At 35.9% G+C, this 25,773-nt stretch overlaps 1 protein-coding gene across 6 annotated transcripts in view; it reads left to right on the forward strand.

The window, feature by feature from the left end:
• TOP2B (DNA topoisomerase II beta) overlaps positions 1 to 25,773 on the forward strand; it is a 72,077-nt gene that overhangs the window by 23,102 nt on the left and 23,202 nt on the right. For all 6 annotated transcript variants that reach the window (XM_014248485.2, XM_088054620.1, XM_088054626.1 and 3 more), the window contains 14 exons: positions 7,760 to 7,933; positions 8,613 to 8,703; positions 10,733 to 10,796; positions 12,022 to 12,167; positions 12,555 to 12,652; positions 14,075 to 14,287; positions 14,368 to 14,541; positions 19,044 to 19,145; positions 19,227 to 19,364; positions 20,940 to 21,078; positions 23,736 to 23,893; positions 24,588 to 24,713; positions 25,390 to 25,500; positions 25,582 to 25,687. In XM_014248485.2, the coding sequence (XP_014103960.1) occupies positions 7,778 to 7,933; positions 8,613 to 8,703; positions 10,733 to 10,796; positions 12,022 to 12,167; positions 12,555 to 12,652; positions 14,075 to 14,287; positions 14,368 to 14,541; positions 19,044 to 19,145; positions 19,227 to 19,364; positions 20,940 to 21,078; positions 23,736 to 23,893; positions 24,588 to 24,713; positions 25,390 to 25,500; positions 25,582 to 25,687 (1,822 nt within the window). In that variant the 5' untranslated portion in view covers positions 7,760 to 7,777. The remainder of the gene's footprint in view (positions 1 to 7,759; positions 7,934 to 8,612; positions 8,704 to 10,732; positions 10,797 to 12,021; positions 12,168 to 12,554; positions 12,653 to 14,074; positions 14,288 to 14,367; positions 14,542 to 19,043; positions 19,146 to 19,226; positions 19,365 to 20,939; positions 21,079 to 23,735; positions 23,894 to 24,587; positions 24,714 to 25,389; positions 25,501 to 25,581; positions 25,688 to 25,773) is intronic.

Here is a 25,773-nt window from a genome sequence, read left to right on the forward strand (position 1 = left end):
GTGCAGCAGATGCTGATAACCTGAAGTGCAGATGTCAGAACTTCTAACTTTTTCATTTCTTGGCTAGTGGAGCTCTTGTGTGTGAGCTGGCTGGTGGAACAGTGGACCGAACAGATTTGGTCATTCTGTCATTAAACAGCTTCAGCCAGTGGTTCCAAAGACCACTGTTAGCAGAATCTGTAAGAAAACAGTCATAAGATGTCTTAAAGTATAACATTAATAAATTCCTTTTTATGTTAGAGTATTTTTTCTCTTGTTTGCCTCTGAATTTTAGCTGAAAATAAGAGATTCTTAGAAGATTAATCTGTTACCACGTCATCCATGGATGTACTTTTTGATACTATGTGAGTAGTGAAAAATTTAGTATTGTAATAGAACTTGTCAGTGGATAGACAACTAAAAAAATTTCAGACCAACAGAAAAATTTAGCAATAAAATTCAATTTAATTGTCATCATACAAGGGCAGATGCTTTTAAAGAACATAGAAAAGATCAGGATCTGAATGTATTGGTGGTTGTGGACAAGCCTGTGCCAAATAAAGCATAACTGTTGCTGTACTAACTTAATATGACTGAAAGTGAATTCATATTTGAAACAATATACATAATTTTCTGGTTCATAGTTACAGTGAGCATACATATTTGCACAAAGGTGTTATTCTTCAAAAAGAATGGAGAAAGATCCCTAAATTTTTATTGAAATCTGGTGTGCCTCTATGTTGTGTATTAATAATCCTAAAATAAAAATGATGCTACTTTTTTGATGCTTAGATATTTACTAGGAAGATGAAGCTCTGTAATTCCTGGAGTGTTATTCCATTGTGCAGCTAAGCAATCTAGCAATACCTGTTGAAAAGTGTAGGTTTTTTTAAACCATATCATCCTAGTTGTATGTTTCTTCTCGTTTCCATGCACCACTAAGTTATCTGATTCTCTAGAAAGCTCGTTGAGAAAGGTGAGCTAGCAGACAACGGATTGCTTCTGGTTGATGAAGAATGGGGAAAAGCTATGTTTGCTCCCTGAACCAGATTGTCGTGAGGTGGATTTGATTCCACTATAAGGAATGGAGGAGGGAAGAAAGAAGGACTTTTGCCCTTTTGGCAGCAATTAATAGTTTTGGTTTTCTATAACAGGGAAATTTGACCATTCTGAAGCTATTCCATTACCGGATCATCATCGCTAAACTCTATGTAATGTGATGCTCTCAGAGTCCAGAGTGAAGTGTCAGAATCAGGGGATTTAAAAAAAAAAATAAATTAAAAAAAAAAATTAGGATTTTAAAATGAACAAATGGATTAGTCTCATTGGTGAGACTAGTTCTGGGTGAATTTTCCAAGAACTCCTTTCCATGATTAGCTTTGGGAAGGATGTGATAGAGAGATTTAGTTCATGTCACTAATGGTATGCAACAGTCTCTGGAAATCTGCTGTAGTAAAAGGGAACTGTTATTTTGTGTGTTTTCATCTTGGCAGGAGAGCCCAACCATTTGTTAAACACAGCAGGAGGGTGGTTTATTTTGAAACTCCCTCCAGTTTTGTTTTCATGGTGGGAGGTATTCTTAGCCAGAGCTGTCTTTGGGAAGATTGCAAAATATTTAGGTAAAATTTTATTCCTTGACTATTTTTCTAGGGCAAGAAGAGGCCATTATGATCCAGTATGGCACACTACAGTCAAGTGCATGTTATCTATAGAATCCCCTAGTAATTGTCATATTGCACCTATACACTTGTTTTTTTGGAAGTATAGCATATCTCCCTCAGAAGAGGTAGTTTTGTTTTGAACTGTTATCCCTGGATTTCATTACTTAATTAACTTCCCAAGGTTTTACAGCTTAATTACACTCAAGATTTAATGTCTTGTCCCACTAAATGTGCTTATCTTACACTTTATTTAAGGAAATGTAGGACACATGGCATGTACTTTTCTAAATTGTTATGTCCCAGGGCTGCATTTGCCTACTCAGGAGTATGTATCAGGAGTATTCATTATATGGAGTGGTTTTATGCATTTAAGGCAGAAAAGACAGAGCCAAAGGGAAGGAAACTTCTTGTTCACCTACATATTCTCTTCTAGGCTCACTTATGCCTGCCTGCCAATGTAGAAAATGAGCCCTTTTCATGCCTATTACCTAACAAGGGTAAGAAGGAATGGGCAGACAAAAGAAAAAATGGTTTGTTTGTGTTATTGTGTGGAGATATTTTGCAGTGGAGAATAAGACAGTGACCGATACAAAATTAAGTTTGTGTAAGTTGGGAGAGAAATTAATATTAAGATTTTTCGGGTTTTTCAACTTTCTATGGTGTGGAATTCATCTACTTAAGTAAGAGTAAAGCCTTCACTTAAAGTAAGGAGTCAAGCCAAGGATGTATATTCCAGCTATGGCAAGACTGAAACTGATGATGAAACCTGCCTTCTTTGTTGTAGCTTTACGTGTTATTGTGTCTTTTTGATAGGAGTAGTTTTTCTCTGGTGCTGCCAAACTCTCTAGGTTGAGTGTGTATTAAGATTTAGCTGTATTAAGTACAGCTGTTTGCAGCATAATTAACCAAACTCGGCACAGTGGCTCAAAACACAAAGGAAGATGACATGACCCAGTTTTCATTACAAAAAAGCAATAAAAATCTCTGACTTAATATGGATGTCATACATGCCTTGTTGTACACAGAAATATCAATGGGTGAGAACACAACATGGAAAAAAAAAGGAGGTAAAACGTGAAGAAAGAAGATGCCAAAGCAAAATATGTGAGTTCATGGGTTGAAGGTAGACAGTAAAAGCCTTGCTGTCAAACTGTTGTCTATCAGTGGCTACTTGGGTTCTGGCTCTGGAGATTACCAAAGGAAAGAATGACTGCAGCTTTCACACATTAGTGGATAAATTCAAGGCAAAAACTACTTCAAAAGGGAAGCCCTTTCAATCCTTCTGGGGAAAGCAGTTGCCATGATAATACCTGGTCGTGACAGCATGCACAATAGTCGTGGTGTGGTAACCTGTGCAGCAATTGCTGTCAGCTGAGAATTGGGGTTTTTCTATCCAGTTGTCACTCTGCTGTGTTAAAGAGCGTGTAGAAAGTTGGCACCGTCAGAGGTCACTGTATGAAGTATGACTGCATATCTTTGAAGAAGGATGGACAATGCAGTAAGTTGTGGCTTTCCAAACTGCTTAAGCATGGTCCTCCTGTTGACTTACCCATATGTGTGTATTTGTCATCAGTCTGGAGGGTTAGAAAGTCCACAAGATTAGTAAGAATTTGTAAAGTCTTGAATATCACAAGAGCATTGGGGAAGTCATACGCTGTGTCTAAAAAAAAAATAAAAAGTTGGCAAGATTATAATTGCAAAGCAGACCTTGAACATTGGGTAACCTGTAAACAAACAAGCAAAAAGCAGTCTTACTGTGAAGCAGAAGACTTAAGCCCTTTGTGACACTTGGTTAATTCTCTTTAGGGGTTTTCTCATGAAACAACAGCTGGTGCTGTTTTGAGAAGTGTTATTGGAGCTTTAACAATACGAAGATCTTTCATACAGGACAGAATACAAAAGGCATTCTTGAGACAATTCCAAAATATACAGCAGAGATTGTCAGTTAAACAGCACTGTGGTTAAGTGCTTGCCCAGTTAAAAAAAAAAAAAAAAAAAAGGCAGGGGAGGACTTTCCTATTGCATTTATTTGTATTTTAAGTAGTAGAAATTCAGAAGTTGAAAAGACTTAAATTTCATTTTGGTTTTTTTATCAAGGAACACAAAATGTGAAGACTGTGGGAGCTGTTTGTGTCCATAGATCTCCATCTTGTGTTTGGTGATGAAGATTCTCTTTTTTGGAATGAGTTCTAAGCATCACTTGAACTCTAAAAATGTCCATTTGAGATGAAGAGATTCAGAATTCGTTTTCTGGGTACAGCACAGCCCAACATGCTTGGCCTGGGAAACAGCAGTTCTGTGGACTTCTGATCCCTACATACCTGAATAATTACATTCATTTGTATGGTTGAATACTTTTGGGCTTTTGCTTTTATTCTTGTGTTTCAATAGCATGTTAAATAAGTTCTGAATGTTTGTAACACAATGGTTTTTACGTGCAGAATATGTATGATTCTTGAACGGTTGTATGAATAAAATCATACATCATGAATAAAGTCTGTCCTTCTTTATGACAATGAAATGAACATTTAAGCTGGCATACTTTGTGATGTCTTAAAAACTGTAGCATTAAAGTTCTTTAAGACTACTTTTTTCCTTTTTTTAAATTTTTTTTTTCAAATCATTGAGCAGAAAGAAAATATCTTATGCTGATCCTTTGTGTATTTTTCTCCCTTCTTAAATCATACATTGTCTTCCAGTGAGTGTGTTATAGACAATAATGGACATAGGTGTCCCAGGGAGTAGAGTGGCAGAAGATCCTTACTAATGCTGGCCTACAGCAAACTGTAAGTGTCCCCAGGAAGGGACACTTCTGCAGGGCTAACTCTGTTTGGGCAGCAGAGTTTGTTTTGGTGTGACCTCCCTTGTCTGTCAACGTGACAATGATTTGAAAGTAGCATCTCCAGAGAAGATAGTTTTTATACTCTACATTTATTACTGATAAATTGAAAGTATAAACTCCTCTAAACTGTCAGCTGCCCAGTTTTTCACTGGAAAACAGAAATGCATTTCCTAGCATTGTATTAAAGGCAGTAGCCTGTAGAAATCCCTTCCCAACATTCTATTCTGTAAATTTTCCCCGCTGTAGAGTTACTCAGTCACAATAAAATAGACTTCTGCAAATCTTCTGAGTCTTACTCTACTTGTCCCATAGCATTTTTGCTATTGGAGGTAGGAAAATTGTAGCCTAAATTTTTAAGCTAAGGTTTAAGTTCTCACTTTGTGTTAATGTGTTTGCTGAGTTGGGATGCGTGGTTAGATCCCAGTCCTCACACTGGATGAGCAGAAGCATTTTGGAGAGCTGTCCTGAGAATATAATACTGATATACATGTCAGCTGAAGACCTATCATGGTAACTGCCTATCACAAACTTCCCTGGCTGTAAAAACTCCTTAAATCCTAAGAATTGTGAACAAACAAAACAGTTCTGTTTAAACAAGATTTTGATAGTCTTTGCACCTGGAATTCTTTTGCATTCATGTAAATTTTGTCTCCTCTCTTCCATTTTTTCCATCACTTATTTAATCTGGGAAATATTATGTTATTTTCCTGCTAGTCAGTGGTCCCTTCAGTACAAGTGAGCACAGTAAAACAGTGTTAACAGAGCTGTGGGACCAGTAAGTGAGCTAAGGGTATTTCCTATGAGATATGATGTCAAAGATGGTAATAAAATAAAAAATATTTATATACATGTACACTGAAACTCATTGGAAGCCTGGGCATCATTCACATAACTACTTCAATGAAAAAAAAAAAAAAGTTTCAACTATTGGCAGTGCTTCTTTAGTAACAATTTTTATTCCTCCTCTTCCATGTATCAGTTTAATGTATTTATTTGCAAAGTTCTGTTCCTTTTCTGCTTGCTTAGTTAATCCATATATTTAGGTATTTTTAGGGTGATGGTGACAGGGTTATCACAGTTTAAAACTAAATAACTGTGAAGGCTAAATTAACTTGGATACCAAAGCCCTCTAATCACCCATGTGATTTTGCAGCTTCCCTGTTCGGCAGAAAATGAGATAGACTCCAGAATAGTCATGAGAGCTAGTGCTGTGGTTCCAGCTCTGCTGCATGTAATCCTGGTGCCAGATTGTGAGGTTCCCTGGGTTCTTTCCTCTTTTCCTCTGGATGCAGTCAGATACAGGAGTAGTAATAGAGAGTTTTATTCTCATTTGGCACATTCAGGTATACTTGTGGCCAAATAATTGGTTGTTGTCATCACTGGTGCACACAATCTGCCTCTCAAAGTTCTGGAAGTATGTTTCCTACAATTTGCATAAATAAACTAGAAAAATGTGATCTCTAAATCTGGAGGAGAAAGGTAATTTCCCATGTTATGAATAGAATTAAATGCTTTATTCTTGTGCCAGCTTGGCTGGGCTTGGGGACATCTAGAGGCATCAAAGCCTGAGTACTAGAAGCTGGAGAAGATAAATGAGATTAATATGTGGAGAGTTGTGTGCTGTAGGTTGGTGTTTGGCCTTTTTGATTCTGCTGTAGTTGTTTGTGTGAATTCAATATCCTTTGCTCCATTTTCCTATGGATTTATGTGCTTTCTTGCCCTTTGCTTTCAGTGCTATCTGAGGCTGCAACAAAAGCTAGATCGAAGGAGAAGTGATTACACTTCCTCTTGGCCACAAAATTTGCATGATGACTGGTTAATTGAGGGTTGGAGTTTAGTCTATATTTACTTTTTTACATAGGCACATACTGGAAACAGCTAAATGAGAGGGAAAAAAATTGCCTGATTGGCAAGTAGGTTTTGTCTTCTTTATTTGTCTAGTGATGGTTTCTACTGGTCATGTAACACCTGCTTCAGAGTTCATAAACCTCCTCTGAGAGAAGGAGGCTATTTCAGGTACTGGGTAGGTGGGGACAGAATTTCTTATGTCTTCTAGCCAGGCAAATAAATCATGTGAGTTTAAAGTTACATTTACTGTCATTTTTAAGATAATTCAGATAATTCCTTTATATAGATAGGAATGCATACTGTAAAATGTCATTACTAGTTTCTTTGTATATATGCTTCTGCTGTCTCAGAATAGGGCCAGTCTATATTTGATTGTTCCGATTAACCTTTTTTTTTATGTGGTTTTCATTCAATGGCAAGGAGGCCTCTATCAGGAAAAAAATTGCTGAAAATGCACCAAATCTCTGTATCCCACCTCCCTCCCCATCCCAAACTGACTTAGTTTACCATAAAACTGTTCTTCAAAGTATTTTTCATAAAATCCAGACAGATTAGTCTTGAATTCTGTTTAAATTCCAACATCAGCCTATGTGATTCTCTCTTCTTACAGTCCTTGGTTTATTTCATAGAATCATAGAATGACCTGGGTTGGAGGGGACTTTAAAGATCATCTAGTTCCAAACCCCTGTCAGGGGCAGGGACACCTTCCACTAGACCAGTTTGCTCAGAGCTCCATCCAACTTGGCCTTGGACACTCCCAGGGATGGGACATCCACAGCTTCTCTGGGCAATCTGTTCCAGTGCCTCACCACCCTCACAGTAAACAATGTCTTCCTAATAAGTAATCTAACTCTACTCTTTCATCTGAAGCCATTCCCCCTTGTCATTTCTCTATGTGCTCTTGTAAATAGTGTCTCTCCTTTCATCATAAAGCGTTCTGGGATTGTATCAGGTTTGATCACTTCAATAGAGAATGTAAATTATAGTAATTGAGAAGCCAGTAGGAGAGGCATTATAGTGTTTTTTAAGTCCTGCTGAATGAATTGTCCAGACTATAATGTAAAAGTGTGGTATTGCTGTTACCATTTAGAACAGTATTCAGTGATTTGGATTCAAATGCTTATGCACAAAATGGATGTTATAAATACTTAACCTGAAGAGATGGGTGCCTTTTGTGTTGTTGTTTCCTTATTTTGGTTTATTGTGCTTAGTAAATTGCTAGTTTGAATATGCAACAATTTGTAAAGGATCTGTCATGTAATCTGTTGATTTTTCTCTGTTGCAAGTTCTATCTTAATACATCTGAAAACTTAACATTTAAATTACATGACAAGTTTTGATTGTAATTTGAATCTCTGTCAGATTTTGTTTATGTCTCAAAAGTGACAGATTGAATGAGGTTGATTGTTGGTTTGGTTTGTTTTTTTAGACATTATTTGATAATCAGATGAATGCTTCAAAAAAGGAAGACTCAGAAAGCATTAATAAAAATGACACTTCAAAGAAGATGTCTGTTGAGAGAGTTTATCAGAAAAAGACTCAGCTTGAGCACATCCTCCTCCGTCCAGATACCTACATTGGGTCGGTTGAACCCTTAACTCAGGTAGGTGTCACTAAATTTACAGTCTTACTGGTTCTTGTTGTTTTAATGAGGAAATGTCTATTCTGGTTATTAAATAGATGCATCTCTGCTTTTCTCAGTATTCTGAATTAGAAAGTTAAAAGCTGTGGTCTTGTTTATGTATGTGTGTGTAGGAAGGGGATGAGATAAAACTTGCTGTAAGGCATTGAGTGCTTGGTTAATCTGAAAAGATATGATCAAAAATATTGAAATCCAGTCAAAACACAAACACTCTCCTATGTGTGTAAACAGACAGCTATGTGTGCATGGGTGTGTGCTCACAAACGTGCCATGTGCACACACATACGTATGCACATTTGTATGTAGCATTTGTTCTAGGTCCAAAAATGCTTTGGTCTGTTTGTTTAGGTAGAGAACAGAGAATTTAAGCCTCCTGCTGGCACTTTCTTCAGTTGTTTTTGTGAAGTTGCAAATTGCTTTGAACTTCATTGTCTGTACTGTTGGGAGTTCCCCGCCAAGCAGAAAATAATGGATTTTAGTATGGAATTCTTTGTGGGTACAGCTATAACTTTTGCACACTTCTGCTTTTGTCTTGTATGCCTGCAGTAATCAGACTGTAAGAGGAAAGTTCCTGAAGGAAAGAGAGAATCATAGACTGGTTTACCAAGACAGTAAATACTTTTATTTTGTTTCCATGTAGTTAATGTGGGTTTATGATGAAGATGTAGGAATGAACTGCAGAGAAGTTACCTTTGTTCCAGGCTTGTACAAGATATTTGATGAAATTCTTGGTAAGTATTTTGAACAATAATAGTGCCTTAGCATTATGGAGTACAAGCTTTTCTGAGTGCTCTCAAAGTACATCAACTTGTATCTAAGTTTAAATCCCGACTTGAGTCCTGCTAAACTATAGGGCATGAAAATCTAGTGCATTCTAGAACTATAGAACAGTTTAAAAGGGAAGAGTTTTCAGCTGAACTTGTAAGAAAATGTAAATATTTGTTACTGAATGTCCAAACTACATTGTTCTTTATGATCAATATTGTTGCAAGATTTTTAATCTGTGAACTGTTATTAGGGCTACAATTTAAAGTGACATTTGAAAGAAGATTATTCCTCTGAAGGAATGCAACTTCTAAGTTGTCTGAGATTGTTCACTTAGATCATCCTTTCATCAATCATTAGACTTCATCCTTCTGTACAGAGGGATAGTGGTCGTAGTTTCCATGGATCATATCTAGACTTCAGACAGTTTTAAAATAAGTATGTATCACACTGCCATTAAAAAGCACTATGGCTGAGGCACAAAAGAATTATTTTTAGAAAATTGTGTCAGTTCTCTGAGTTACTGTTACTTTCTGGTTGATGATACTCTGTTGGTGACAGACTAATCAGACAGTACAGATGACACAGTAATCAGCAGTAGAGATGTGGAATATCTGAATACTGTGCTGTCTGATGAACTGATATTTTGGCCTAATTGACATGAAATCTTGGACTTCTCAGCTTTCATGAAGTTCTGTTTAAAGGATTGGTAGGATTACATCATTAATTAAATTAGGGTCTACCGAGGTCAGTTTTCATAACCTTAGGTTCACAACTTTACCACATCTCTAAAATTGCTTTACTGCATTGCTGTCTTTGAGACAATAAGGACTGTATCTTTACCAGATGGAAAACAATGCTTAATATTTTTTTAGTATTAGTTTTAACTTATTACTTAATTTGATAAACATGGGAATGTTTATCAAACATTTAGTTTGATTGCTTCTGTTTTGAGTGCTACCTCATATATCTAAATTTTTTGGCCTTTCATATTAGGAAATGCCATATGTCTCAACACTTCCATATTGTCCCATTCAGAAGGAAGATCAGTATTCTGTATGGGAGGGAAAAGGGAATTATTGGAGTACTTCACAGCTTATTGCTGCTTTATGAGGCACTGATAAGTGCTCCAGAGAGTGTGGTTTGAGAACTAGGGGACAGTGTAATAACATTATGAAAACGGGACATTTTAGCTATGCATGCTTTTGGGTGAAACTGCGCTTCATGGTTTTAGCAAAAGCACCTTGAAATATCTGATCTTAGACTGAGGTCCTTGTCAGCTGTTAAGATATTGTACTTTGGTGCTTTGGGGTTTTACCTTCATCTGTTTCATGGATATGAGACAGATACTGGAAATGACTGTAATGTGTTATTTTCATGTTTAGTGGCCACAGTCACATTTCTGCTTCCTGTAGTTCGAATACATGGCAGTGCAATTTAATTAAATTCTGATCAAATGTTAATTTCCAGTTATCCTCATTTTGATCCTAAACTGTGTAGACTGTTAGTTACAAGTCTTGCAGGCTCTTTAGGGAGAACTTCTGCTGCAGTCAAAACACCCCTTAACGGATGTGACTTTTTCTGGTGGGTTTCAATGTGTAAACTGGTCTGGTGATGCATATAAGTTTCTAGGGTTTTTCACATACATGCTGCAATAAATATCCAAACAAGAGCAACAAGAGAAGAATTAAGTGCTCAGTATCTTAAGAACAGTTATGAGCTCAAGAAATACACTTCTATATTTATTTCTGAGATAGTCTGACTGCTAGAAATAGAATCAGTAATTATAAGAAGGTTGAAAAATATCTTCTTGTAGGTACTTGGTTATATTTATATACTCCAGTGCTAAGATACGAAATATATACAAAGAGCTACCAGATTGAAAAATACCTGGACTATTGTAACTGATGGTGTAATATCTATAAAATCAGTTTTACAGACCAAGAGATTAATAATTGCCTCTGAAGTGTTAATTTGTGCTACTTTGTTTCATAGTAAATGCTGCTGACAATAAGCAGAGGGACAAGAATATGACTTGTATTAAAATATCCATTGATCCGTAAGTAAAAGCTTGTTTTCACTTGCTTTCCCTGTCAGTGCTATTGCAGTTTAGATTTGTACAAATGATTTGACTAACGAAATTTGATTTCTTGAAAACAGAATATTTTTGGAATTATTTCCATTAGCTTCATATTTAAAATGAAGAGGTGAATTAAAAGTGGTTAACAGTAAGTGCTGCTATTCTGAATTTATAGTAATTGCTTTCCTAAACCATTTGTTAAGGTTTGAATGAAACTTCTAATGAGAAGTTCATTAAATTTATGATAAAGTGAAAGTTTGACAGTGCATAACTAGAGCCAACCAGATTTCTTACAAATCTTAAATACCAGCTTTGAGATTTTGTAACACAATTTTGCCCTTCCTGAACTTCTGTGTTAACTCCTTTAGCATTAGGATAAGATGGTTTGAATTAGTCATCTATATCACACTGAAACTTCATATTGCAAATACATCATTACCATGTTTTTTTTGAAACTGAACACTTGAAAGGATAATTTCTGGTGAGAAGTACTGTATTTAAATAGATGCTGATTGGGCTCCTTTAGTAGTACCTTTTCAGTGACATTGAACTGAATAATAAATTATTTAGAAAGTCAGATTTCAGACCTAACCTTTAGGATAAATATATTAAGACATGATTCTTCTACTTTCATCATGGAGTGGGAAGGAAATGGTAAATGTGTAAATTTGCCTGACCTGTCCTGATTTTGAATTCTCTAATACTCAGAAACAAAAATTCTGAGTTAAGAGCTAGAAATATTAATGGTGCCAGATATTGATGGATTTTGGCACTGATACATAAAGTCACAATGTTTATCATAACTCAGAAATAACAATTTGAAACAGATGATAACTTGTCTGGATGGACTTCAATGAAACCTTAAAAGGTACATCTCTAACTTGAGTGTAATTCTTCCACTTAAGCCTCAGGATCCTGTTGCAGTTCATGTTGACAGTGAAAGCTCTTCAAACAGATTTTTTTGGTTTTTGGGGTGGTTATTTTTGTCATACTGTCATGTATGGACAATTAAGCTCCTTCTTCCAAGACATCTAATAAGCAAAAATAAGTGGAGTTTTTTGTAATTAAAATTGTTAGAGCTCTAAGTAAATGTGGTAAGGATATGGTCTTTTGCTGTATTTTTATATTAGTTCTTTTATTTAATGTGTTTAGACAGGAATGCAGAGACTGCATTCATTTGCTTAATGTCTTCACTGTTTTCTAGGGAATCGAACATTATCAGCATATGGAATAATGGAAAGGGGATACCAGTTGTGGAACACAAAGTAGAAAAAGTATATGTACCTGCTTTAATCTTTGGGCAGCTACTAACGTCCAGCAATTATGATGATGATGAGAAAAAAGTTACAGGCAAGGCTATTTAATGTGCTTTGTTTTATTCAGTTAAGACATTGTGTGACTCTTCAATATGCTTCCCCTTCTTAATTTTTTTCTTTCTTTTCTGTTTCATAATGGGTGATTACTCAGTCACCCCTAATGTAGCTTTTTATTAGAGTAAAAAGACTTAAAGGAAATATCTTACTTTTTCTTTTTTGATACCAGTATTTAAAGTGAACTTTACATTTACATCTCTAATGTCAGTGTAAAAAACAATATACTTTTATATTTTAATTGTAATGTGTATTTAAACACTTCTGCTCCTGAAATGCAAGGAAAAATAAATTTTATAAATTAGGATATTATTTATTGTCCTAAATTTAAACTGGCCCTGGTTTACTATATGTTGTTTTTTTTCAGGTGGACGCAATGGCTATGGTGCAAAACTTTGTAACATATTTAGTACAAAGTTTACAGTTGAAACTGCTTGCAAAGAGTACAAACACAGCTTTAAGCAGGTATAGAAATGTTCAAAACTCCTTTCCATTTTTTTTTGCTGTAGTTACAGGTTTAAAATCTAACACATATATTTCAGGAGTATTTAACAAAATGGATAATTTCTCATTCAAAGGGATGTGTAGAGTTTTCAGGCTAGGTTAGTTCAGTTGGTAAAAATTGGTATTTCTATTTGTTAGACTTTTTGGGTAAAATAATATTTTCTTTGGAGTGTTAGGTAACTAAAAAAAACCTCAAATTTCTGTTAAAACTAAAGTATATTAATGTGCATGTGAAAAGGAATATATTCAAATGAAAAATTTTGAAATTGCTGTTGTATAATTTGTAAAAAAAAAAAATCTTTCTACTTAGCTATACAAACATGGAAACAATTATCTGTGTAATTTTGTATGGTGCTAAGAAAGAGATTTTTCAGTGTTTATGTCATGAATTTAGCTAGCCCCATGTGGACTAGAGTGCATACCCCACTCTTGAACCCATTGCTCATTGTTGGCATACAGACCAAGGGCTGAATGTGTTCAGGTCTACTGTATATAGCTTTGAGTTGGCCACTTTTCTAAGAGTATAAAGGACTTCGGCAGAGTATTAGATGCTAAAGTTCCTTGGCTTTACAGTCTTTCCCACCTGGAGGCTTTCTTCTCTTACTTTTTGGACAATTAATTAATTTCTGGTCATGCTATCATATCACTACATAAATAATACACTTAATCTGTTATACCTGTCTCTTAAAAAATGTAATATTTTATGCTGACTGCCAAAGGGCAAATTAATAGTTCAAGTGTACTTTTTGAAAATGACTAAATGCTTTATGACTTAAAGTGCTACAGTTTTCAGTATTATCAAAATCTGTGAAAATTTATTAGAACTGAACTTTGATATATGCTATGAGCAGGTATTCTGCTTGATCATGCAGATGTGCCCACATTCTTAAACAGGGAACTATACAAGACTCCTGAGTCAAGTCTGAACACCTTGGGGTTGTTTTTTTTTTTTGGAACATTGCACAGCCACCAAGGTGCTGTCTTGTAGACTACTGAGTCTCTGCACAGGGACTAAAAAGCCTCTCTGTAGAGGTGTGCAGTAGATTGAAAGTGTTAAATGGATGGCTAATAAGGACTGTAATCCCAGTTCACTTGTATCTAGTTTAGATAAGCTCTGTGGGAGGCTTCATTTGCATTAGAATAATGTCCATCAATGTAATAATAGCTGCATGTTTACAGAAACCACAAATGTGCTGCCACCAATGCTTGTGCTTACCTCTGTAAATCAATTAACTTTGTGTAGTGTTTTACCAGAGGAAACTTCTAAAGGAAGTTTGAGTTTTTTGTTGTGCAACTGTTGCAATCCCAGCATAGCCAGAAAAGGGACTAAAGGAGGAGGACAACATGTTGTAAACTAATATCTAAAATGTTTTGTTTCCAAAGACTTGGATGAACAACATGATGAAGACCTCTGAGCCCAAGATTAAACATTTCGAAGGTGATGACTACACATGCATTACATTCCAGCCAGATCTGTCTAAATTTAAAATGGAAAAGCTTGATAAGGATATTGTGGCCCTCATGACAAGACGAGCGTACGATTTGGCTGGGTCGTGCAAAGGAGTCAAAGTCATGTTGAATGGGAAGAAACTACCTGTAAGAACATCAATTGATGTATCTTGAGTGTACTGAGTATTTGGTGCAGAGAGTAGTGACTGTTACCTGTTAACTCGTAGGTAAATGGATTTCGCAGCTACGTAGATCTTTACGTTAAGGACAAGCTGGATGAAACCGGAGTAGCACTCAAAGTCATCCATGAAGTGGTGAATGAACGATGGGATGTGTGCCTCACTCTGAGTGAAAAAGGGTTCCAGCAGATCAGCTTTGTAAATAGTATAGCTACCACAAAGGTGAGTGGTTAGATCAAACGGTACAAAATGGAAATGATAAAATGAGTGCTGAGGCTATGCCCAGTCAGGTGTTTGATAAAAAAGTGAATCTGGGTTGCTATAAATAAATAGGTGAAGTAATCCTCTGCATGAGACAAACTGGCAGAGCAATTGGATGCAATCAAAATAGATCCATTGCAGTATTTCTACACAGGCACTAGTTTTGATAATGCTGGTGATCATTATTGGTGATACTGATATCCTATGTGAGCATACAAGGTGTTGAAGAAAACGGAACTAATTTACTTCATCCTTTTTAACACATTGTAATTAAATAATTCTGAAAGTAAGGTTAAAAAGTGTAAAAACTCCTGCAGAGCTACCAGTAGCAAGTTTTGGAGGGCAAAAATGGCTTTTGGTGTTCTTGAGAAGTGGCTGTTCATTTATTGCTTTATGATATAAAAAATTGGCTTGGAGTGTTGAGATTAATTTTCTTTTATTTGTGTATCTTTGTAAGGATATCTAGGTTTTCTTTGCAACTATAGTAGTAAAGATATAATAAAGAAAGATCTTAAGTTATGCTAAAGCAGCAATGTGCTCAGCATACTAAATAAAGTACATCTCAGTGCTTCTCAACTTGTGGGGGTGGTCAGGCAGGAAGGGAATCACCTGAAATCAATCAGCATAACTCCTATTTACACTCTTTTGGCGTGAACAAGGTTTAGGGATCTGTGGTCCACCATGGTGAAAGAAAAGTCTTTGTCACTTCTGCTCTTCACAAATTGCACTGGATGAGGGACCTAACAACTAGGCAGTTAGGTTGTTAGATCTTAGTGAAAAGTCTAGTTATTAGAGCTAGTAGACCTAACAAGCTAGATTTAACAAGACTAGAAGTCCTAGTAATTGGTGAGACTGTTTCTAGAGAATCTTAACTGTGAGCTTTCCAAAAGTTGGGAAGGATAAGAATTGGTAATCAGACATTTTGAAACCTCTCCTTGCTCAGATCTCTGTTGAAGGAGTCAGAAGAAAATTCTAATGGTAGCACAAATGGTTCATAAGCACCGGTGGTTACACTAAGTCTAGCAGGTGCCCAGGAATGTCAGTGTTAATCTTGGTGTTAGGTGATGTGTAGCCAGTGTCTGGTGGGGCATAGTTTTTATTACATAACTTCTTTTCAGTCACTCTCAGTGTAGCTGAACAAATGTTCTGTGGTAACAGGGCAAGTTTATTTAATTGTAGAGTATTTACTTTTTAAGTGTGCATTGCAATTCAAAGCTTTGTCAAAACTAGTGATGACTAATCTGGTAGTTGAAGGGTTACAACTTTGTTTTAGTTCAGGCCTCTTTGTGCAACATAAAGAAGAAAAATAACATGGCCTAAGATATTTGTACAATACTTTTATGATGAAACTAGCAATGTAGAGAAACTTCACTATGCTTGGTGAACCAGGCTAAAAAAAATTCTTCGAAAAAACTGAATATTTCCTGACTCCTAAGTAAAATAAATTGCATATGCTTACTGCAAAGATTTTGAATTTTGTTCTTCTGGATCAATATTCGCCATTATGCAGTTATACATTGTTATTATATACTATTTTGGAATATGTCTAGGAAAAAATTCTGTGTATTCTTCAAAAAAATTCTGTGTACTTACGAAAGTAAGTGCTGTAATTTCTAGTTTTTCCCCACTCTCCCAATCCATGCCTCACGTGTGTTACTGGGTGTGGGCTGTTGGGGCAGTGAACCCCCTCACCAGCAATTGTTGAGCAGCTACCCAGTGATGGGACATAATAGGTAGTAACTAATTGCATCAGCTGCCTGCCCCCTTATCTACTAACAGGTGAGGAACTCATTCTAGCTATTAATTATCACTGTCTGCTGACAGATTTTTGTTTCTGCATCTGGGTAAATTTCACCCAGCACTAACTTTCCCCCACCTTTTTTAAGCTTGTTATAAATTCCAAGTAAGTTTTTTTTTTAGGTTGCTGGCATGGTGTCTTTTGAGGGATTTGAGAGGTCAGGCAGTATGTTTAGGTACCCTTGTCTAGTTTGTGTAAATTTGTTACCTTTTTCAGTTCCCCATTTAATCAAAATTTTGCCATAGTGAACCACCACAAAATTTGACTTTAGGCTCTCAAACAGCATTTGAAAAAATGATTGTAACTATTAACAGCTGTACCTTATTGTAGCTATTAAGATACCCTTCAGTGAGACTTGAAAACTGATTAAACATGGTCCTCTTAAGTTCTGAATTTCAAATAGTAGCTGTGGTAGAAATTGTAGTAGACAACATAGCAATCTAATGATTATTTTAGTATGGTGGCACTGCTTACTGGAATACTACCAATCACTTTAGCAGAAATGTTCAGCCAATACATTTGCAGAAGTTACACATGAATGGACAGAGAATCCCAACCTGTTAAAATTTGCTGGAGTTGAGCAACAAATTCAGAATTATTCTAGATTTCAGATTTATTTTCATGAAATAAATATAATTTTAAAAAATATGAAGGAAGATAGGATTGAGAATGTAAAACTCATTGGATGGAAACTTCAAATTTACAGTTAGCTTCTGAATTTTTCTACCAAATAAACTATTTATCTGTTCATAGAGTTTAAATGTAGCTTACCTCCAAATTGATGGAAACTGTTGGCTATGAGAAGAATAGAACATATATAGGAGGCAGTCAAAGCTTCATTTTTTAAGATTTTTGTTAGCACTTAATTAGATACCTTTGCATCCTGAAGCTTGCAAGACCAGGACTTCCATCATTACCTTCTGGAAAAAGAAGGTTATGCAGTTCTAGCTCTCGTTCCCCATAATTCAAAAGTTGTAATAATCTTTGGCAACCCCTAGATTCAGAGGGTATTTTTGCCTTTGTGTCTTGAGTGGGATTGTTCTGACAGCTGGGGCAGTTCCAGGCTGTTCTGGTCCCAGAGTGGGTACATTTGCCACCTGCTGGTGAGATGGTTAAGAAGGTTCCAACTCTGAGCTCTGAACATCCCTCACTCACAGCTGCACCCTTAAGAATGGACTCAGGAATGGGGAACTGCTGTAATAACTAGTATCTCCTAAGAACAAGAATTACTGGTAAATTCCTGGTTTGTTTGATATGTCAGATGCTACTTTTAACAAAATTTTAAAATTGCTAAAGTTTTAAATGCAAAAATATACTGAGATGTTCCCATAAGCATAAATTTTTAGTAATGTGATGGGTAAAAGAAATGCATTTCAAGATTGCCATTCAAGTGTGGAAGGATTTTGAAACGTGTAATTTGATATTTTCCTGTAATAGCTTTTCTTTACAGTTTGGAAATGGATTTATTTTCCTTTAAAGTGGCAGGGTATTGATAGATCAGCTTTCAATTGAACTCTCCCTCTGCTGAAACTCTGTCATCCATATGTGGATAAAAACAGTTGTGTTTTAATTTTGGCAGCTTTTGGTGGTTTGGATGTGGGTTTTTTGGATGGTTAGTTTTTTTTAGATGAAATGCCACGAGAAAAGACTTTGTATGGTGCCTCTAATGGTTTATATTGATGTTTTAGTAGATGACTCTAGGAACTGAGAGAAACTATAGTTGGTTTCTTTGAAGTGCAAGTACTGGTTTGGTTATGACTAATAATATTTACTAGCTTAACCATTTTGGTTTTATTTACTCTCTCTTTTTTTTTTTTTTTAATTTAAATCTCTGCTTTCTGTATGAAGCTGAGAACACAGCTGCTATCCCATCAATTCAACTTCTTTACATCTTCAGTCTTTTCACATGCATATTCTGCCTTAAAATGTAGAATCCTAACTTTTGGGGGTTGATTGCTAGTTGTTTTCCACTTTTTGGTCACTGTTTATTCTTGGTTTTGTTTTCTCTTACTTATTTCTTATCTATCCTACACTTTCTCATGCCTGCCAAGAGCATTTTTTTTCCTCTGTTCTGTTTTAAATACAGCTTTAAAGAGTGAGGGTTTTTTTCTGTTTGTTACTTTATGATGAACTTCCCCATAGATATGTGTTCTTTATTTTGTCTGCCCTAATACAGATTGGTCTGAACAGGAGCCAGTATTTAGTCTGTATTTTTGCAAGGTGCTAACTGATCTAAAGCAAAGGTGATCTGTGTAAAATATGGAATGTTGAGTTAGGTATGTTTTCATTTTATGAGATATGCCTTCATCACTCCACTTTTCATTACAAGATTTTAGTCAAAGTGTCATGAACTTCCTATGACAGCCACTAGAATTTAACATTTTATTAATATTTTTGACTTTTTTGTCTACAAATTTGAAGGAAGATATTTGAGTAATCAATCAAAAATTCAAAAAAACGTACCAAAACTTCAGTCATCCTCACTTGAATGAAGACTGAATGACCTGAAAAAAACCAGATTTTTCTATCTTATGCTGCAACTCAGTGTGCATGGATTTCTATACCAAAGTATGACTACAGGAATTTTGTTTTTACAGCTAAAAGCTATTAGGAAATTCAGTGGTTATTTTGTTTATTATTTGTTTTTTTCTCTTCCCTAATTCAGGGTGGTAGGCATGTTGATTATGTGGTGGATCAGGTTGTGGGCAAACTGATAGAAGTGGTGAAAAAGAAGAATAAAGCTGGAGTCTCAGTCAAACCATTTCAGGCAAGTAACTTTATACAAAAATATTGAAAGAGATGAATGTGAGAATTTTATTAAGTAATTTGGTTTCTATGCTTTAAACAGGTGAAGAACCATATATGGGTTTTTGTTAATTGCTTGATTGAAAACCCATCATTTGATTCCCAGACAAAGGAAAACATGACATTGCAGCCTAAAAGTTTTGGGTCCAAGTGCCAGCTATCTGAGAAATTTTTTAAAGCAGTAAGTATACCTTTTTCATTTTCTCCTCTGTGAAACGGGAATTGACACAGTGGACCAAGTATGTGTTCTGCAGCAGAAGATGAATTTTAGTTCATTATGGTACTGCAGTGACATTTGCATACTCTGGAAGTGGGATGAAGGAATGTGTGATCATTCTCTGGTCTTAATAATGGATGCAGTGACTGTGTTTTGATCGTTGCCCTAGATTTAAAAATGAGCTTCACCTGATCAAGTCGTTTGTTGGAGATTCTGGCATTTACATTGGTGAAATGAATTGGACTCTTAATATCTAAACGAGGTCCTTCATCGATGTTTTTTGTGTTGAAATATTTTTCTGAATCTGAGAATATTGTCTACCTTACTCTTTGGTATCAGTCCTATTCTATTTTGCTGGAGTGAAAAGAGAGGGAAGGGATATTTCACATTTACTTGTTCATCCAGTAATCAAGAAAATGCAAAACAGTGCCTGTAGTATTCAAAGGGATCAAGTGATCGTTATTATCAGGCAGTAAGTTAAAAAATTTTTTTGATGATAGGGCTAAGAATTGCTGTTCTATACATTTGTAGAAATACATCAGAGAGGTTTTTCCTCTACTACATTTTCATACAATGAAGGAAAAGTAGAATTCTGTTAGCCAGAACTCATTATACTAAGTCCTATTTAATGCCAGTAGCCTAAAATGAAACTCCAGTAGTGAGGAGAACAGTGCCACTGCTAATACTCCTGGCATCAGGAGTATACTGATTGTATAGTGGTTTATTCTTCTAATTCTTTGTTATGGGTGACATTCCTATAGAATTTAGAGGGAAAAGAAATAACAGTCTTATATAACAAAATCTGAAGAATGAATACATGTTGTGTTACCATCAGCAGGTTTGATTTATAGCGTTTCTAATATTCCCAGAAGTAAACATTGATTTCCAGATGCATTAAATGTGCAGCACAATCTCAACAATGAATGGTGTATTATAGGAGATAATTAAAAGCCAAAGCTCACAGTATTTTGCTCCATCTGTGTTTCCTTTTGATGTGAAACAAAACCTAAAGCAGTTTTAGTTTAGAAAATACACTATATGCTATTTTTTTCTGCAGATGTGTTTCTAAAATTGGTATCAGATTCTCAAGTGGTTGGTAGAAAGCTCATTCTCAAATAGTTTTGATTCTCTTTCAGCCATTTTCAGTCCTTTCCAAAGGAACTGTAAATGGTCATAAATATCCCATAAGGCTGCTTTTTGCTGTCAAAGTCCAGGAAACAAGTGTGTAGTGCCTAAAATGTCTTAGGACATCAACTACACAATATAAGACAACCTCTTGTTAGGTCTCAGACCTCCTTTGCTCTTTCCATCAGTTAGAGAAGTGGTGGAAAAGCAAATTCCTTTTGTGTTGTGTGTCAGTTGTATGTGCATGAAGTGCTAAATATTAAGATGTGTGTTAATTCTTTCACCTTTCATATGTTGCAATTTTTAAAATTTAGAGGACCTTAGAAACTGTTAGTGATTTAAAACTGAGGTGTAAAGAGTCTGCTGTCTGAAGCTTTATTTTTCTCATTCACAATTCTCATTTGTTGCTTGTAGGCCTCTAACTGTGGTATCATAGAGAGTATTTTGAATTGGGTCAAATTTAAGGCACAAACTCAACTGAACAAAAAATGTTCATCAGTGAAACACAGTAAAATCAAGGGCATTCCAAAACTGGATGATGCTAATGATGCTGGTAAGAGCACTTACTTTTAAATTCTTTACTGTTTCATAAATTTTTCACAGACATGCTAATTTGAAACCTGACTTTTATTTCTCATTCTGATGTGTTTTTTAATAAAAATCATTCTGGTTTCCTAAACTTTCTACAGCTAGAATTTAAACATGGTGGCTGAGAATTTAAACAAGAGGCTTGGTTTTGGTAGGGTTTTTTTGCTTCTTTGGTTTGGGGTTATTTTTTTGTGCTTCATTGTTCAAGCCAAAGATGACCTGATGAAATGATGGTTCTGTTTAATTTTCCTCCCTTTCTCTTTGGTTCCTTGGTGATTAATTTTTTAATTGAGTTTTCTTAAGTATTTAATTACTTTTTCATTTATTCAGATGTCATATTTTGCCTCAAAAGTTGATAATCACATCTACTCTAGTATATTGCCTCTGGAATTTTCACTCCTCGCTCAGATATATGCTCCTGATACTTTTCTTGCCAAAAAGATTGTGTGCTTGAAGAAATTATATATTTTCATGGATATCAAGCCTAGCACTCTTAACTCATATAATGAATGATTTTGGACACACTTTTTTGGTAGTTTTTTAGTTTTGCTTTGGAGATCAGGCTTCAAAATCACTTCTTACTCTGTTTTTTTGTTTGTTTTTGTGTTTTTTGCTTTTTTGCTTTTTTTGTTTTTGTTTGTTTGTTTGTTTTTGGCTGGGGGTGAGGGGAAGGGAGAATGTTTATCAGGTGAGCTAATAAAATATTCAATTATTTTTCATCTTGAAAGTTCCTCAACTGAGAAGGCATGTAGGGATTCATTTGGGCTGAACACTCATGCCTACAGCTTTGCATGACTTGAATGCCTGTTACCCAGGTATTTCTCTGAAGCCTCATTATTGTTTCATGTGGAGGGAACTCTGCATCTCCTGAGGAGGTTTAGCCAAGTATACTGGAAGATACTGGATTTCTGACATTGAAGGCATTGCACATTCAGGCTAGACACACAGGAAGTGCAGCAGGGAGAGAGCAGTCTCTGGCCACAAACCCCTCTGACTTTAGTCATTCCTGTGGTTTTTAGATTTTATCTTTACTTGAAGAGTGAATTTGAGGCTGAGGTCCAGCATCCACAGGTTTCTTGTGTACCTGGTACCCCTGAATGTTTTAATCATTGTCAGTTAATGCTTAGGAATAAGAGAGGTACATCTGTAGAGTGATGGACTTGCTGCAGATTTCCTCCCCCTCCTCTGTAAAGAAAGGGTTCTGCACATGGTCATTCTTGCTTTCTTGTGATCTTGAACAGCTCTGCATAATTCTGTGACTTGTTGTAGGAGAAGAGGTGGAAATAAAAGCAAAAATTAAGAATATTGGATTTTAAGGGAGCAGCTAGGTTACTAAATCAGATGAAGCATAAAAGCATTTTCTGAACCTGTCAGTTCATGTAGTTTTGTCTTTGAGTCCTTTAGGGCTGTGCTCAGGAAAATACCTGGCATATTCTGAAATTATTTGCTACTGATTGGATCCATTCCAGAAGAAGGTGAACCTGGATGACATTCACATATGTTTTCTGCAATTCATATATGAAAAATATTGGCTTTTATATATTCTAAAACAGCAGACTGGTGTTTTTCTAGGTATTTGGAGTCCACCTTGCTGGTAGGTAGTCACAGGCAGTGTGAGTAACTGCCTTAGATTATATTAAGCCACCCATCTTGATTCAGAAAACCAAAGGTGCTGAATGTTCCTGTGTAATAGGAAGTATGGGGTGGCTTTTATCTACCAGGTAAAGGCAAATTACAGCACACATTTTAAATACCAGTATATTCAAAACTACCTTATTAGCAGTAGGTGAGACTCAACCAGCTTGAAGGTTTTTTGGAGTCTTTCCTACCACAGGCCTGGATAAAAGAGCAAAGCAACTTAATGAGCATATGCACTGTTGCAGAAGGGTGGGTTCCTTTTTACAGCCTGCTTGTTATTTAGAACATCCACTGCTACAATTGCAGTAGGCGGAACATGAATGTCATTCCAGTTTTGAGCACACAGGCACAGAAATGCTGTCTCTTGTAGAATCAAAATTACACTGTTAGTGAAGATTTTTCTGTTTGAGAAATTTGGGAGGCATAAGAAGTGCAAATGTTCTCATTGTTTGAGCTTTTCTGACAAATTTTTCATACAGTTGTCTGGCTTTACCTGATTGACAATAAAAAGGGAAAACCACAAAATTGTGATTTAACAAATTACTTTTTAAAATATACTCTGAGGAAAGTGAAAATGCAGAATGCGAAATGACTCCTGTATGTAACTCAGACATGCATAATGCATGTGTGTAAGAATTATGCAGTTAGCAAAATGAAACAGTGAAGGTAGAGAAGCAATCTGTGTCTTCTTTTGTGCGGATGTGTAGGTACCATTATATAAGACATGCCACTGTTGCATCCCATTTTGCTTATTTTGCTACTTGTCTGTACCAATCCATAGTCTACTGCTAAGGGCAAGGATACTCATTGCTGTGCAGTTTTAGTGGAATGGAGGGCCACCCCTAAGAACAGAAATTCAGCCTATTTAAATTAACTGATGGGAGGAAATTACCTGTAGAGTAGAAAATAATTCAATTGTATTTCTTTTATTTGAGTTACAGTTTCTGTTTTTTTGCCTTCCCTCTACTTCTTCCTGGCCTGCAGGTGGCAAACATTCCTTGGACTGCACGTTGATATTAACAGAAGGAGACTCAGCCAAATCTTTAGCTGTCTCTGGCCTAGGTGTTATTGGTAGAGACAGATACGGAGTCTTCCCACTCAGGGGCAAAATTCTCAATGTCCGAGAAGCTTCTCACAAACAGGTGTGTAGTTTTGTCCTTTCCATTTTGCTGACAAATGAATGTCCTCCTGCTTATTCTTGATTTCTAGATTTACAACTTTGTAGTTTAATTTTTAATTTTTTCATGGAAGTTTTTTGACTGAGATTTCATAAACTACCAGCAATTTTGAGGACTGGGATAAGCACGTAAATATTAACTGTAACAGTGCAGTATTGGGATGATGAAGTTAATTTCTTCACAAGTGAAGGGAAATCTTTCTATGACTTATATTCATGTTTCACATGAGTACTTAAAACCCCTACCACTTTGTATTTTTCTCCATTGCCGTGGGATTTCATGGACTCACAACATGAGTCAGCAGCCAGCATCATTACCCCATCATATTGCTCCTGCTGCCATAATTTGTCTGTAATAAGAGGTGTGCGGCAGATGCCTATAAAAACAGTGGAAAAAGACTTTTTGTTATACATTCAGTTTTCTCCCAGCTTTTCCCATCCAAAGTGCTCTGGCTGTAGAGGAGAAAGAGAGTGGTGTAGTCTTGAGAATTTGCATATACAGAAGAAATCATTACAAGTTAAAAGGCTTCAAGGGGTAGGAATAAAAAGCTTATGAGATTGAGGTTTGGGTGCATTGAAAAAATAGCTATAAAGCAAGACTGGGATGTTTCTGAATCTCTGCTTTTTACACTGGCTGCAAAAATAACTTTTTTGTACAGATTATGGAAAATGCAGAAATCAACAACATCATCAAAATAGTTGGATTACAATACAAGAAAAGCTATGAAGATCCAGAATCTCTGAAAAGTTTGAGATATGGAAAAATCATGATCATGACAGATCAGGTGAGTCTGAAATTCACAGGTTTTAATCTACAGAGCTTCTTACAATGTGTTTTGCTGCAATTTTGTAGGTTCTGAGGTTTCTTTAAAGGATTAATTTATTTGTGTTGCTTTGGTTGCTCTAAATGCACAACTGAACCTTGCTGCAGAAAATAGCAAGAGGCCAAAGTAATAATAAAAACATGCTATGGATAATTCAAAAATATGTTGAAAATAAGGACAAAAGTAGACAGTAAATGAGGTAGTTTTGCTAGCAAGTCAGATAGAAAAAAGAATGTAAGCAATTATTTTTAGATAATCTCATGATTATCTCATGAACTCTCAAGCCACCAATGAGAACTGTGGCCAGGTTTGGCTTTTTTCCCCCAAAAATTCAACTCTGTGGTGTCTGGGAGAGCTGTCTAGCTCTCAGCAAAATCATGCCACAGGCAGAGAAACTTTGAACAGCAACCATGCACTTGGTTTGGAAGAGCTTTTTAATAGCTCAGGGACAGTGACATTCACAGGTGGTTATTTCATACCCAGGTCCAGTTTGAAATCCAAATAAAAATCAGCTGTTCCTTTCTATGCTTTCTGTCATCAGACATTGTGTTGATGTATTCAGGCCAGTGAGTGGGTTTTTTGGTGGTTCAGGGGAATCTGATACAAGACTGCTTCATGTTTTCGTGTTCTGATTCAGGATCAGGATGGATCTCACATAAAGGGCTTGTTGATCAATTTTATTCATCACAATTGGCCATCACTGTTGAAACATGGTTTTCTTGAGGAATTCATCACCCCTATTGTGAAGGTATGGGTTCTGTTATTGAGATTTTATGGATTACTTACAGCACAACAGAAATGTTGATTTTGTTTGTTTGTTTTTTCAAAGGCAAGCAAAAATAAGCAAGAACTTTCATTCTATAGTATTCCTGAATTTGATGAGTGGAAAAAGCATATGGAAAATCATAAAGCATGGAAGATAAAATACTACAAAGGTTTGTTTGAAAACAAATATGTGAGCCCTATGAATAAATAATAATAAATGGGTGCTGTGAAGTTTTATTATAGCTCTTTTCATGAT

The sequence above is a fragment of the Pseudopodoces humilis genome, chromosome 1 (genome assembly GCF_049639895.1).
Source record: "Pseudopodoces humilis isolate 2021_Gansu_Grassland_sample_001 chromosome 1, ASM4963989v1, whole genome shotgun sequence".
NCBI classification, from domain to species: domain Eukaryota; kingdom Metazoa; phylum Chordata; class Aves; order Passeriformes; family Paridae; genus Pseudopodoces; species Pseudopodoces humilis.